The sequence below is a fragment of the Amblyomma maculatum genome, chromosome 5, assembly GCF_055883805.1.
Source record: "Amblyomma maculatum isolate TAMU_Amacu chromosome 5, ASM5588380v1, whole genome shotgun sequence".
Taxonomy (NCBI): domain Eukaryota; kingdom Metazoa; phylum Arthropoda; class Arachnida; order Ixodida; family Ixodidae; genus Amblyomma; species Amblyomma maculatum.
The window spans coordinates 94,038,224-94,053,550 of NC_139348.1; the positions used below are offsets into that span (position 1 = coordinate 94,038,224).

The 15,327-nt window shown below is 48.2% G+C and overlaps 1 protein-coding gene across 2 annotated transcripts in view; it reads left to right on the forward strand.

Annotated features, from left to right (window-relative positions):
• Positions 1-14,781, forward strand: part of LOC146188737 (WW domain-binding protein 2-like) — a 41,465-nt gene extending 26,684 nt beyond the window's left edge. The window contains exons 7-8 of one of the 2 annotated variants that reach the window (XM_084603907.1): positions 9,114-9,241; positions 14,574-14,781. In XM_084603907.1, coding sequence (XP_084460033.1) covers positions 9,114-9,241; positions 14,574-14,627 — 182 coding nt within the window. In that variant the 3' untranslated portion in view covers positions 14,628-14,781. Of the gene's footprint in view, positions 1-9,110; positions 9,242-14,573 lie in introns of both variants that reach the window. The other variant, XM_084603906.1, reaches the window with a different exon arrangement.
• Positions 14,782-15,327: the final 546 nt, after the last annotated feature.

Here is a 15,327-nt window from a genome sequence, read left to right on the forward strand (position 1 = left end):
CATTTATTCAGTAAAGAGACCTTGTATAATCTCATTACAACAGACCTTTAAAGTGATGAAGATTTTGGTTTGTTGTAAAAGAAGTATGTAGTAAGAGTAATACTGTTACAACAGACTTTTATGTAGACACTAAATGAGTCTGTTATAACCAGAGTGAACTACAAGCGACAAATATAGCCAAAGAATAGATTTATTTGTCTCTAAGCCTTCTTAAAAAAGCTAGTCACCTTTGACTGTACTGTACATTTAACAGCTTTGGACACTATGCGTGTCTCCATCATCACAAGGCTGTTAACTTCATCTGCCGCCATACCCTCTTGCTCAAAATATTTCTTCAGGCATTGGATGGATTCCAAGGCTTAAGAAGTTATTTTTTCAGCTCCAACTTCTCCGCTACCTTCCTCCTCTTCATCTTCTATGTCAAGATCTGCAGTGGGCACTCTGCGGACTTGAGTGACAATTTCTTCATCTGTTAACTGCTCCGTGTTCACCAGGTCATCATGTGCAGTTGCATAGTCCGAGAATTGTTGGTTCCCGAAGGCCTCTTCAACAGCTGCCCAGAGACCTGGATCTGGTTGGTCTTCCTGCGGCAATATGGGGTCTGAGCAGTCACTGTCACTGACTGGAAAACCTGCTTTTCTAAAGCAGTTTTTATTATAGTTGGCTGAATCTGCGCCTACACAAAAGAAAGAACCTGGACTGCAAATCTCAGGTCAATCACTGAGTCTCGCTTGGCTTGCATGTCAAAAAGCAAACGCTCAGCAAGGCGTGTGCGGTACCTCGACTTCACTGAGTGCACAATGCCCTGGTCGATAGGCTGCGCTTTAGACGTTGTGCAGGGTGGAAAATACGCCACCTTTGTGGCCTGAAGCTGTGGAAGCTGCATGTGGCTTGAGCAATTGTCGAGGAAGAGCAGCACATTCCTCTTCTGCTTCTGCATTTTGCTGTCAAAATCCAGCAGCCACCTGTTGAATATGCTTTGCGTCATCCAGGCGCTTTTATTATAATCCCAGTCAACGGGAAGGTGCACATTTCGCAGGCATAGCGGTCTTCGAGACTTGCCTATTACCAGCAGCTTCTCTTTTTGACTCCCGTCCATGTTGCAGCAGAAGAGAACACTAACCCGCTCCTTCGACTTCTTGCCGCCATGGCACGCGTCTCCGGAAAAACAGAGCGTCTTCCCTGGCCTCAACTTATAAAATATGCCGCTTTCGTCGGCATTGAAAATGTCACGCGGTGCGTAGCCTTCGAGGTGCATTGGGAGGACCTCGGCTTTCCAATCGGCCACAACAGTGTCGTCAACGCTGGCCGACTCGCCAGAGAGGCACTTGAAGGCGATTCCGTGTCTTACTTTAAATCGGTTGAGCCAACCTTCACTGCACTTGAAGTCTTCTCCGTTGAGAACAACAGCTAGTTGCTCTGCACGTTTCCGCAGAAGCAGACCGTTCACGGGTATGTTTCGCGAACGGGCGTCGCGAAGCCACACCAGCAGGGCCTCCTCGACGTCGGGGAATAAAGCCTCGTGAAGTTGAAACCTCTTGGGCTGCAAGTCACCCGAGACTTTCTTTGCCAGGATTGCCTCCTTGGCGCTCATGATAGAGTTCACAGTTTGCTTCGATAAGCCGAAAGACATGGCAACGTCCACCTGCTTCTTGCCTTTCTCGACCTGCTCGATGATGTCAAGCTTGTCCTTCAGGGAAATATGCTTGTGCTTTGTCGTTTCTGGCGGTTTAGGATGCATGGCACTGGCTGATGCAATCGGCTCCATCACGCTAACGTCCCGACGCACAGGCTGGCAGAATAAACTAAGCACACGCCGCGCTGAAAAACGTTGGCGCAGAGCGTAACGTCCGCACGCACAGGGGCTGACAGGACAAAGGAAACGCCAGGACGACAGGTCGCTCAGAACAAACGTTGGAGCCAATGGGAGCCATCCGTTACCATGGCGCTGAGCATAAACGCCACAAAACATTTTATTCAGAGGGGACGCTATCAAACGGCATTTTTTTTTTTCTTAATTTGGAATTATAAGTTCTAAGTAATCGTAGCCATAGAGCTAATACACATCATAGCAAATCATCCCTCCTTCTATCAAAAATACTGTTAGGGTTTATTTACAGAGCGATTCTGCACCTTAGCCTGATGTGCTAAGTAACAGATGGTGAGCTTCTTCGTCTTCTTTCTCTATTCCGGAGAGCCTCTTTTTGCACTTCTTTCTCCTCTTCTGTGCGCATGCCCGACAATAGGATCAAAAATGGTCAAAGCCAGTCCAATTTCAATCCGGCCGAATCCAAGCCAAGCACGGCCGCATCACAATGGCCGCCGGCTGTGTTGATCCTGCTGGCCATGGAGGCTGCTGGCGCTGTTCCCCCCCGAAAGTTTCCCAAGCGATGTTTGAAGTTAGAAGGTATTGAATTTGGAATATCTGCGAGTAAAGAAGTCCGCTGTAAAAATTGTATAGGAGGGAAATTATACTCAAAATTTAGTCTATTGTATCCGAATGTCCGCTGTAGCCGAGTCTGCAGTAAGCGAAGTTTAGTCAATTGAATAGATAGGAAAACCAACCAAACATCGCAAATCGGTACTGTTAAGTTTAGGGGTCGCGAGTGCCTGGGTTGCGTACCGCTGCCAGCAGTTATTAGTGCGGCGCGCGGCCCCTCGGTAGCGTTGGCCTGGCGGCTCCGTGGACGGCGGACGGCATCAACGGTTCCAGCAAAGACGAGGCGTCTTCCAACGAAACAACAACCTTTACTACAACATCGTGAAAGAACGGGCAGAGAAGCTGACCCGGAGAGATTACAGACACTCTCACACAGCTGGTGTCTAGCGTCGGGCCAACGGCGCGTCAAAGTGGTCTCTATCTCAGCGGAGTCGGCCGCTGCTTTTTATAGTTTTTCCAGTTCACAGGGAAAGGGTAAACCTTCACAGGAAAGGGAGAGCCAAACATGTTGGTTCACGACGAATGACTCAATCGCAGATGGTCCGACCTCATCTCCTCCACCTCCTGCAGACGGGCGAGGGCGGCGCCCTCTCTCACAAGCTCCAGGCTTGGCTGGCGTCTGCACACACACGCACGCACACACATTTGGCGCGTGGCAGGAACACGAGTCTTGCCCGCGGGAGGAACCGTTGCGCGGCCGATGAACGGCGCCGAAATGGCCAATCCGCTCGCGGTTCTGCCTGTTGCTATGTGGTGGCCGCTTCAGCTGTCCGACTTCTCGGTGGAGAAACGTAACAGACTGCCCCACCGGGGAAGGGAGATCCCGAAGGGCAGGGGACTGCATCCGCTGTCCGGAGGGATCGGGATGTTGCTGCTAGCCGGGGTCATCCGACTCTGTTTCTCTTGAGCCAGTCAGCCTGAAGAATTCCTTGGCAAGTCCGGGTTTCCAAGTCTTCAGGAGAGATTTCTGACAACCCACAACGTCACAACCACGCTAAAAATTCAGCCGGTCAGCCAGCAAGCACGGCACAAACTTCACTAAGTTTTGCCAGACTATTTCCCTCTTATGCCCTCATCTACATTAAAGGGAAGCTCAGCAGCACTTGGAACGCGTCCACAAATTTGAAAAACGCATTTTCAAAACAGCATTCCCAAACAAAAATAATACAATGCAATCTGTTCAAAATCCTGAGTCGGGAAGAAAAACACCAACAAGTGAAAACTGAGGCTTCTTCTCACATTATGAGCTTCGACTTAAGCCATCGGCATTACCGTTGAGACTACCTTTTTCACTAAAGCTTCGGTTGTCCGTTTCACGGAACAACCGTACCTTCCTGTTTCTGTGCAAAGAAACGCATGAGCATGAGTCGCTCACTTTTCTGAACAATCTATCCCTCTCCTTACGGGTTGCGCACCAGTCATGCATTTGCTTTTCACGGGCGCATTTGTGCCGCTGGGATAGTCGCTTTCTCTTTCGCGATAGCTTCAACTTGTTCCACTCTTTCTCGCGCCTGCCTTTCCGTTTTTTTTCTACGGCAGCACTGGAACACATGCTTTCTGCTTTCTTTTTGCAATCGTTTGAGTTTGCTCTCCTTACGATGGCAGCATTCTTTCTCGCGCCTGCCCTTTCGCGTTTTTCGGCGGCAGCACTGGAATACTAGCCTTCTACTTTCTTTCTGGGCCATCTCTGACAAGCTAGCGGTCAACATTCTAGCGGTAACAGGAGCTAGTCGGGCATGGTTGTCGTCGAAGTGGTCAAAGTGCGGCGCTGCGTCTGATTCGCGGCCAGCAGCGCATGACTCACCTTCAGACAAGTCCGAACAACAACTGCTCACACCAGCCCCCAAGCTAGGCATTTCCTCTGGCGGCGCCGCGGCTGCATCGCATGACTCACTTTCAGTCAAATCCGAACAACAACCGCTCATGCCAGCCCTCAAGCTAGGCATCTCCTCTGGCGCCTCGCCACTCACGTCACACGGGTCCTCCGATGAGCCGCATCGCTCAGCGTTAACCGGCGCACGATCAAGCTCCTTCGACAGCTGGGGCGCTTCGGATTGCGTGAGGGTCATGTGTGCCACGTCCGCGTTCGCACTGGGGTTGCTTTCGCGAATACAACCTAGCGTGGTTTCGGAGCACGAACTATTCTGACTCTGCTCTGGTCGTTCGCTGTCGCCTTCGCAAGTCTCGCTCTCTATAGCGGACGCGCACTCCTCGTCGGTCTGCCCTGGCTGATCACAACTCGCGGGCTGCGCAGTTTCCCTGATCGGCACTTCGTTTTTCTGCGTGCCCTGCTCTACGACGAAGCTGATTTCGGAAACCGAAATTCTGTCATTTCCTAGCTGGTTTCCTTCTCCGCCACGCTCTACACAAGCTTCTGCATTGAGAGGCGGTTCAGTTATTACCAGTTCCCCACTCTCATGTGATGGAACTGTGTCTCCTACAGCTATTTGGGTCGGCGTGCAGTTCACCTCGCTTAACGGCGTCACTTCGGACTTCTCGCCGATTAAGCCTGTGCTAACCGTCTCAGCTAGTGGCTCGACCAAGGTAACACGATGCTCTTCTGTTAGAGGCTCGGTCGGCTCGCCACTGCGGTCACATTGCTCGGCCGCTTCCCCAAGCTGTTTCTCACAGTCCGGTGCAAGTTCGATTTGCTCCGGAACTTCCGCACTGTCTAGCCATTCGCTTACAGCGGCTTTCAACTGATAGGCCAAATCAAAGTACGACTCGTCACAATGTTTCTCGCTCTCATACCTCTTCCGAAGATCATGAGGCCTTATCTGATACCGTATCAGCAATGACTCTTTTAGTTCATCGTAATTTTTCAAGCGGTCGCCAACCAATCGCTTGATTTCTTCCGACGCTTCAGCGGAGAGAAGAGCTACCAACTTCTGCGCCCAACTATCTCGCTCGAAGCGTTTACATCTACAGACATTCTCGAAGTCTGCCAAATAATCTGCCATATCCTCAGCGATGAGGAACGGTGGTAAACCATCTTGCGGTATTGAACCGTTACATTGCATGGCATTGTTAATGGCATTGCAAAGCTTTTCCATGCTCATTCCATGTGCTGACGCCTGCAGCTGTATCAGTTTCATTACGCGGGCAGACTGCTTTTCTCTCTCCTCGCGACGTTCCCTAAGTTCACGTTCCTCTTCCTCGTGACGTTCGTCAATGATCTCAAGGCATTCCGAAAGCTCGTCATCTTCAGCTTCCAACGCAAGAATAGCCTTTAACACTTCTGGTTTTTTGAGTTTGCCTGACAAATTCAGACCCAACTCCTTCGCAAGCTCCAACAATTTCGGTTTGCGCAACGACTCGAAATCCAAATTCATGGCTGTTCCGAGTGCTGCCTTCTCTACTGCCCACTATTGCCTTGCTGCTATTAACCCAGCAACAACGACAACACAATTACCAGCTCTGTTCCCTACTTAACAAAAGCCTGGCAAAACTCAGTAGAAGAAAGTCCCACACTCACCAAACCTCGCAGCCAAGAATCCAACGCAGTCGTTCCGCTGCAGGCAACCAGTCATCACACAGGGCTCGTTGCACTGCTCCCGCCTTTCCGCTGAGCTGCTTTGATTCACGGGTCACGCCTCGGACATCTCCGCTCTTCCCACCAGATGTTGCACCTCGGTCAGGCCTGGCTCGATTCACCGACCACGGTCACTGCTTGGTCGTCCTCGTCTCTCCGCTGTTCACCAGTTGTTGGACGACGGTATCGCCTGGCTCGTCCCTCCAACCACGGTTACGGCTTGGTCGTCGTCGTCCCACCGCTGATCACCAATTGTTAGGATTGGGTTTGCGCGCCCCTCGGTAGCGTTGGCCTAGCGCTCCGTGGACGGCGGACGGCATCAACGGTTCCAGCAAAGACGAGGCGTCTTCCAACGAAACAACAACCTTTACTACAACATCGTGAAAGAACGGGCAGAGAAGCTGACCCGGAGAGATTACAGACACTCTCACACAGCTGGTGTCTAGCGTCGTGCCAACGGCGCGTCAAAGTGGTCTCTATCTCAGCGGAGTCGGCCGCTGCTTTTTATAGTTTTTCCAGTTCACAGGGAAAGGGTAAACCTTCACAGGGAAGGGAGAGCCAAACATGTTGGTTCACGACGAATGACTCAATCGCAGATGGTCCGACCTCATCTCCTCCACCTCCTGCAGACGGGCGAGGGCGGCGCCCTCTCTCACGAGCTCCAGGCTTGGCTGGCGTCTGCACACACACGCACGCACACACATTTGGCGCGTGGCAGGAACACGTCGAGTCTTGCCCGCGGGAGGAAGCGTTGCGCGGCCGATGAACGGCGCCGAAATGGCCGATCCGCTCGCGGTTCTGCCTGTTGCTATGTGGTGGCCGCGTCAGCTGTCCGACTTCTCGGTGGAGAAACGTAACAGTACGTTATAACCGAATATCCGTTGAAACCGGATCCGTTGTAACGAGATTATACTGTATAAGCAAAAAAAAAGATTGTACAGTCATCTGTGGAAGACAAAGTGGGACTACAGTTTAACTTTACTAAATTCAAGTTTGCCGTGGCAGACCTTTACTAAAACACCAGCATGCTAATTTTCAAGCTTCCTTGTGTAAATGATTTGGTCTTTAATTGCTTAAATTCAGAAAAATATGGCTGGTTAAAGTTTGCTTTCCAAATTGTCAATAGCAAATTGAAAACAAGAAAGCTAAGGTGCTTTGAAATTAGGGCAGGAGAACAATCAAAGCATTGTCACAGCTTTTACTGAAGTAGGCAGCTTCTAGAGTGCGCAAAAAGCCTTCAGATTAAAATTATTAGGGTTGGTACTCAACTTGAGACGATGCTTGCACTCAAGCAAGGCTGCTGACCTTTAAGAAGTGACAGCCGAAGTATTTTGCCCCCAGTAGAGTAGCTGCACTGATAGTTCGCCCTATTTATTGCACGGAACACTACTCCTGCTCCGTAGAAAAAAAAAAAAGCCTGCTCATGTTTGTACATCCCAGGGTTGGCTGCCTGCGATATAGTAAAAGTTGTTTAATTTTAACTTCACAGAACTGCAAAAAATTATTCAAATTACACAAAATTTGAATTGATCAGCAGCCTCTAAAAAACTGACAAGAACCACTTGCATTAGGGGAAATTTATTTGCTGCAAGACTGGGCAATTGTCGCCTGCTTCTTAGATGAGAACAGCACGACAGTAGCTACTATTTCTTGCATTCTCATTATTAATTCATTGTGTGCCCACTGTTAGGACTGTCAAACAGAGCTGCTCCAAAATGGTAAGGGCCTTCTTAGCAGCCTGCGTCGCGTGTGAGGCTTCACCTCACAACACGCTGAATGGTACTTTAGTTGAACATTAGTTGCAAGTTTTAATGGTCATGCAAGACACAGAGAAGGTAGCCGCGTTCACGGCCGCCTCTACCCTCCAACGCTGCTAGCCAAGGCGCCAGTCATGGCGCAGGTTTGGATTTACCCACTTTTCCATAGTTTTTACCTTGTTTTATCTTCTCTCCCTGTTCTGAAGGCGCACAGCTTTAACTGTGCCGCCCTATCATGTGGTCATTTCCTTGGCCAGGATGCAGGCCGCCTTGACGCGGCAATATGTAGTTAAAATTAACCGTGGGGGAACTGACCAGTGTTTGAACAAATTTAAGGAGCTCTTTTATGCATATACTCTATGGATCTTGTCCGGATCAAGTAGTGCTTGTCCGGACCAAGTAATGTGGCTCGAATTATCGAGGTTTGGACTAACGAGCTTTCACTGTAGTTGTTCTGGGTTTAGACAGGCTATTTATGAGTGGTGTGTACGATGGGGAATGCAACTTAATACAGAGAAAACAGTCCTGTTGCGAGTTACAAGGAAGAAAACTATCAACGCCTTTTCTTATTTACTTAACAACTATATTATAACAGAAGTAGAGGCGCATAAATATTTTGGTGTTACGCTTACTAATAAACTAACCTGGTCTCCGCAAATATCCTCCAGTTGCTCTTCCGCTCTTGGTAAACTGTGGTGCCTAAAGAGAGAACTTAAGGGCACACCTCTCCAAGCTAAACTTTTAGCCTATAATGCCTGCATTAGAGCCAAACTCGAATATGCCGCCATTCTATGGGATCCGTACAATAAGAAGGAAATATCTCGAGCGAGTCCAAAGAAAAGCTGTTTGGCATATCTTTAGTAAATACAGAAGGCAGGATTCTTCGTCCTTATTGACGCGGCAGCATAACATAGAATCTCTGGAATCTCGTCGAAAAGTTAGTTTGCTTGCCTCTCACATAACTGCCTCTCACATACGCTAAGGTGAAACTTGCCGGATTGTGTAAAGCCTTACTGTGCCAGGAGAACTAGACACACACACACCCTCGCTCCTTGGCTCCAATCTTTGTAAGAACAAACTTCTTTAAACATAGTTTTTTTTTTCCAGAACTATCAGTGATTGGGATACCGTGTCTTTGCACACTTTCGCAGCCAGCAACTTTCTTAAAAAATCTGAGCTTCAATTCTTGTGTTGCTAATTGTACTTCGCTCGTTACAAATATTTTCACTTGTATGCAATTTCTTTTTGTGCCGCCATATGCCTGTTATATGTGTATTTACATTTTTGTTATGAATCCCCTCCTGCCTGGACCATGTATGTATGGTCTGCAGGATCTGCAAACAACAAAATATAGGTGTGAGTCCCTTTGTTCCCCATGCAGCAGCAGCAGCTATGGCCAAGGCAGCCGAGGCATCCCAGAATTCTGCCTACTACAACCCGGCCAACCCAGGCTACATGTATGTGCCGGCTGCACCACCCTCCTTTGACCAGGCCAACGCTAGTGCGCCTCCGGTGAGATTGATATGTCCATTGTATTGTTTTTGTGTGCACAGTATTTATTACATTGAAATAATGATCCGTCCGTGTACAGGGTCGTCCAGTCATAGGGTGAACACGCAAAGAAATGGTCGCTCTCTTTGGAGCTTCGTCACGTCCAGTACAGCATATCTAAGCAAATTTGAGCCAGCATTAACGGACTTCGAGGTGGTGCTTTGCATGGCTTGCAACTTAGCTTCATTGCGGGCAGGTTCAGGTACAGTGGCTTTTTGAAGAGAGTGGCCACATGCTCGCACGTTCCCCGTAAGAGTGGACGGCACTGTACATGGACAATTGGCAGAACATTTTTAGGCAGTAATATAAGACCAATCTCAATGCCTGTTAAAGCAGCTGAGTTCTAGAAGAAGTCAGGGCAGCGCTACCATGTTTGAAGTTGGTCTGCTCATACTCCTCCTTAAGACGCACAATTATTAAACGAGTTTTTCATAGGCTGTACAGTCCAGTAAGAAAAATGTTTAGCAATGCATCTCAGTACATGGCAGAAATGCAAAGTATAAATCTCTCGAAGCATGGAAGGGCAGTAAAGTATGAGAAGCCAAATTGCAGTTTGTGTGTTGTTAAAGGGACACTAAAGAAAAAAATTAAGTGGGCTTGCATCGATAGAATGCCACTTCCTGGTTACAAAAAAGCCACTCTTACTGAAAACAGAGCTGTTGTAAGGTAGTAAAGAGGAAGAACAGGAATACAGGTATCTCTGCCAAAGCCGAAACGGCCGAGGCTCGCAACTACAAATCACGTGACGCGCAAGGCATCCCGAAGGCTGACAAATGCAAATTATGTTGACCGTTCGAATACAGTAGTTGGTTTTGTCTCAGATATGATAACCTGCTTTCATTACACATAAACGACGGCGAAAAGACGAAAAAGCAACATAAAGGCTGCAAGGCAAATATAAAAATATACTAATTTCGTCCGCTTGTTGGTACATGCTCAGCTAACATGACGCTATAGGCGTCCACTTCAGTTTCGGTTATGTTCCAGCTCAGGAACTTTGTGCGTGCTCGGATAGCTTGGTTTGAGCCTGCGGCACCTGAAATACGAGCTTGGAGCAGCAGATGCGCCTGCCCTAAGTGCGTATCGAATGAAGATCATGACTCGGCACGCACCTGCAAAGTATTCTTCGCTCCCTGCGCGCCAGCAATCACGGAGTCTCCTCTTGCGTCATAGTGTGCGTCATCCTACCCTACTACATAGTAGGAGAAAACAGATTGAATTCGATCGGCGAGAACAAAAAAAACCTCAACTTCTTATCGCAATATCTCAGCGATAATTCCATTTTTTGCTGCCGGATATACGGCGACAGTGTCACCAAATGCCGTTTATTAGATTTTGATAGCATATTTGGGTGTCTTTAGTGTCCCTTTATTTGACCCTGGACTGGACTGGGCTGTTTTTGAACCTAACAGCTTTGACACTCTGCACATGGTGACTCGCAAGGGATTTGTCGCTCTCGTTCTCTTGGGCAATGTGCTGACTGCGATAGGCTTCTGAGAAATGGCCAGCCGAGTAGCCAGTAGTGTTAGGCCAGCTGCTGTTTCTAAGCTTTTTGGGCTTGAAGGCAGTGGGAACATTGGTTGAACTTGTTTTGAAGCTTACTTTGCCATTTGCATAGCTGACGGGTTACCATTTTGGTTAGGCTATTACCAGTTTGAGCGAATCTTCGCCAGAACCACCCTTCGTTTTTCTCAATCATATCTTCCACTTGTTTGCATTTGTATTTTCTTACAAAAAGTGATTGCATTGTGTGAGGGGTCACAGGACGTTGGCTTACTTATTTATTACTTAGCCTAGCACAGCCATGCACTCCTTGAACTCTTGTTAATTCTTCTGGTACGGTGGCTCGGTGCTTACCAGCTGAGCTAGAGTATCCAGGTTTTAACCTGGTCGCGGTGGCTCCACTTTGGTGCAGACGGAATGTGGGCAGTGCCCTTGTGCCGTACGGTGTCAGTGCAGGTTATAGTTCCCCAAGTGGTCTAAATTAATCTGCAGTCCTACATCACAGCATCCCTAATGCCCCGAGTCGCTTCGGGATGTCAAATCCCACAACCATGCCACGCCATTCCATTCGTGTTTGAGAAAATGATGAATGTCTTTTTAGGTACTAAAATTTTGTGAGGCGATGTGCCTGCTTTTGTCGGGAGGATAGGGGAAGATGTCATGGTCACATACAGTCGAACCCGGATAATTCGAATTTTGGTTATATCAAACTATCGAAATATCCCCTTTAAAACCTCATGTCAAGTATAGGAAAGCTGCGTCGTATATCAAACTCAATTGTACCGGTCATTCGATATATCGAATTCTGCACCACGCATTGGACGGTGCTGCGCCTTGCCCCGATGACGAACGGCTGGTCTAAGGCAGCGCTGCGCCCTTTACCCAAAGGCGCGCGCATCTGTGGTGATCGCTGCTGTGCGCCAGCACATGATGTTTGCAAGCTATGTGCGTGAAGAAACGGGAGGGAACCAATGCAGCTGTGGTGTTTGGAGAGGGGAAAAACATGATAGAGCAAAGCGCAGGGATGTGCCCACTCTTCTGCCAAGCTTTATCTCTCCCCTTCCTCTATTGCTCGGTCTTCATTCGCAGCAGCGTGCTCTATGCATGCGTGAGCAAGCCAGCTCAACCCATGGCAGACGCTTTCTCCAGTGTGTGCTGTGAACGCTCTGCACGCGGCGGCTGGCATGTGATGCACGTCTCGTGTCGTTGTGCTGAACGTGTGTAAGCTATGGCAGCTGCGGACGGCAAGAAGCGGCAGTTTTATTTTTTTTTTTTGAGAGTCATTCATCCTTGCCGTTAAGAAGCAGTGTTAAGAAGCAGCATTTTTTTTTCTCTTTTGAGAGAGTCGTCCTTACTTGTGCTGAACGTGCGACGCATGCTGCGGACGTTAAGAAGCAGCAGTTTTTTTTTGTTTGTTTTTTTATAGAGTCATCTATTTTTACATCTATGAATCAATGAATGCATGCAGCCAGCTGCGATCATGACACCAACTTTTAGCATTGTTCGTTTCAGAAGGCATTTGCAGCTATCACGCTTTCCAATGATTTTGTGGCAGTGTACTACACCCGCCCCAAGCGCGGCGTGATAAATGAACCAGGCTTGTGCAGTCAAGCCATCACGGCCAAGTTCGCTCCCTGCCACCACAGGATCTATCAGTAGTATAGTCGAAAGATAAACAAACCGTGTCGTTATCGCTGCGTAGCATTTTGGCACGCTACCAATAAATGAGCTGTGGATGCGACGGTCGTAACGGCGGGGCGTGTTACCGAACATTTTTTTTCCAATTCTTGGGGGCAAAAGGGGGGGTTGGGTTCATTATGCGAGTGAGTTGATTACGCGACAAATACAGTATCATTTTTCAGGATCCGAAGTGGTGTCTCAAGCAGATTTCTGTACAGTTGAACCCGGATATATCGAACTCGAAGGGGATCGCGAAATAGTTTGATATATCAATAATTCGATATACAAAAATCGGCTTGTGACGGCACTTACGATCCGAAAAAACGATACCGTATTTGTCGCGTAATCAACCCACTCGCATAATGAACGCACCCTCCACTTTTGCACCCGAGAATTTGAAAAAAAAAAAATAAAAAAATGCGTTAAAGCCAGCTCACTCACATGCAAGCGACTGAGCGATCTCAGTGACGAGCGGCAGCGACTGAGCGAAAATTTTCAAACTTGTTGGAACTGCGTCCCTCTCGCCGCTCGAGCCACCGCGGCAGCTCAAAACAAAGTTTCTGTGTCGCTGCGGCGGCAGAAATCGCGAGCATTTTCGCTTGCATGTGGATGGCGCGCGTCAGTCCGTTTCGGTGGTCTCATCCTCAGCTCATTGGCAGCGTGTCAAGATGCTGCGCAGCGATAACGTCAGGGCGCGCTTATCTTGACAGCTCCTGCGGTGGCGGGGAGCGAACTTGGCAGAGTGCCCGTGATATGACTCGATTGCGCAAGCCTGGTTCGATTTATCACGCCGCGCTTGGGGCGGGCATCATGATCGCAGCAGCTGATCACGTGCTTTCGCCGATTCATACATGCAAGGATAAACGATAAAAAAAAAAAAAAAAATAACAAACATCCCCGCAAAAAAAAAAAAAAAAAAAAAAAACCTGCCGCTTCTTAATGTCCGCAGCCGCCATATCTTACGCTACGCCGCGCGTACAGCACAACGATAAAAAAGGATGACTCTCGCAAAAAAAATAAAAAAAGAGAGAGAGAGAGAGAGTCATCCGCAGGCGCCATAGTCACGTCCGCCGCCGCACGCAGAGGGTCTGCAACACACGCTGGAGAAAGCGTCCGACGTCTGTTTGAAAACGGGCTGAGCTGGCTTGGCGCATGCGTTGTGCGTGCTGAAGGAGAGAGATAGCTCAGCAAAAGAATGGGTACACCCACGCACATGGCTTGCAAACGTCATGTGTTGGCGCGCGGGAAACAACTGCAGATGCGCGCCTTTGGGGAATGGGCGCAGCGCTGCCCAGACCAGCCGTCGCCGAACTGTCCCCTCTCATTCCTTCCGCGCATGGCTTGAAAACGTCACGTGGCAAACGGCCAAGAATGATGCGATCGTCTTAAGGGAAGGCACACTTTCCAGTGTGTGGTGCGGAGTTCGATATATCGAACGACTGGTGAAATTGAGTTCGATATATGACACGGCTTTCCTATACTTTTACATGGGATTTTCAAGGGGATATTTCGTGAGTTCGATATAACCAAAATTCGATATATCCGGGTTCAATATAACCGGGTTCGACTGTATATTGAATTTTCGATATATCGAACTATTTCACGATCCCCTTCGAGTTCGATACATCCGGGTTCGACTGTATCTGTAATCTTGTTTGCTAGCCAAAATCTATCGGCATATTATTGTTCTTGGCAATAGCCTATTGTCTGTCTTCACTGATATTATGTTGTGTGTCGGGAGGTGTATTTGCAGGTGTGCTCTGCTATTTTTCTTCTCGCAAAACTTGCCACTCACCACAGGACTCTCTTCCTTGATGCAGCCGCAGCTATAGAGGATGACAGAGGGTCGAATGCTGGAATTGACCTACAAAAATGCTTTGAAGAATTTCACAAGTCTATTGCAAATCGTAATTGCACTGGATTTGGTATCCTAGCTTGTTTCTATGTGTGTACAAGTTTAATAGGCTAGCTCAATTCATGAGGCGTCATTTCTCTCTCACTTTCTTAGAGTTCACACTTTATTTTGCCATGGCAGCTGTTACTGAGAGTTCTGCTATGGCGCAGTGACACCATAATTATACCCTGTTGCTTCTTTGTTTATTGCCCCCAGCCGCCAGAGGGACCACCGCCACCTTACTCAGAAGGCTCCAAGAAGACAAACTGAGGCTGGAACAAAGAACAGAATACAGAAGCTTGTAACTTCGCTGCTTTTGTGTAGCCACCTTGCTGACCCTGCTTATCCAGCTCTAGCATGTTCTGTAGTGTGTTGACTCCTTTGCATGGTTTCTGAGAGCTTTAATAAACACCAGTGTTACGAATGCTTTGCCCAATGACATACCTTTGTGGTGCTGGTGTACTTGTGGTGCTTTGAGCCTGTCGCACTTGGGCACCCACTGGCACTCGTGCACTTCACCTCCACTGGAGCATCTATTTGTAGCAGATATTTGGTGTATTGTGAAACACATAACTAAGCATATGTGGGCTCGGCCCACTCGTATCTACCTGGATGTGTGACCATGCCTGGTGCGAGGGGGGTCCTAATGGTTGAGGTTACAACAATTACATTGACATATCCTTGGCAGAGTGAACATACCATATTGGGCCCTGCTTCCTGTAGATGGCACTACCAAGCTGGACTGATGAGAGGAAACAGAAATCTCCCTTTTCTTGCCCTACTCTCTCTCTCTCTCTCTCTCTCACAGCTGTCCTGTCTTCTAGGTTCTTTCCTAGCTTCTATGGCTAACCTTGCTTGGTTTTCTTCTACTTTGTGTTTCATTATCTTTCCCCTAAACAGATTGCATTACTAATTTATGTGATTATCAAAGTAAGAATTAAAAACAAAAGACAAAGTACAATCCCCAATC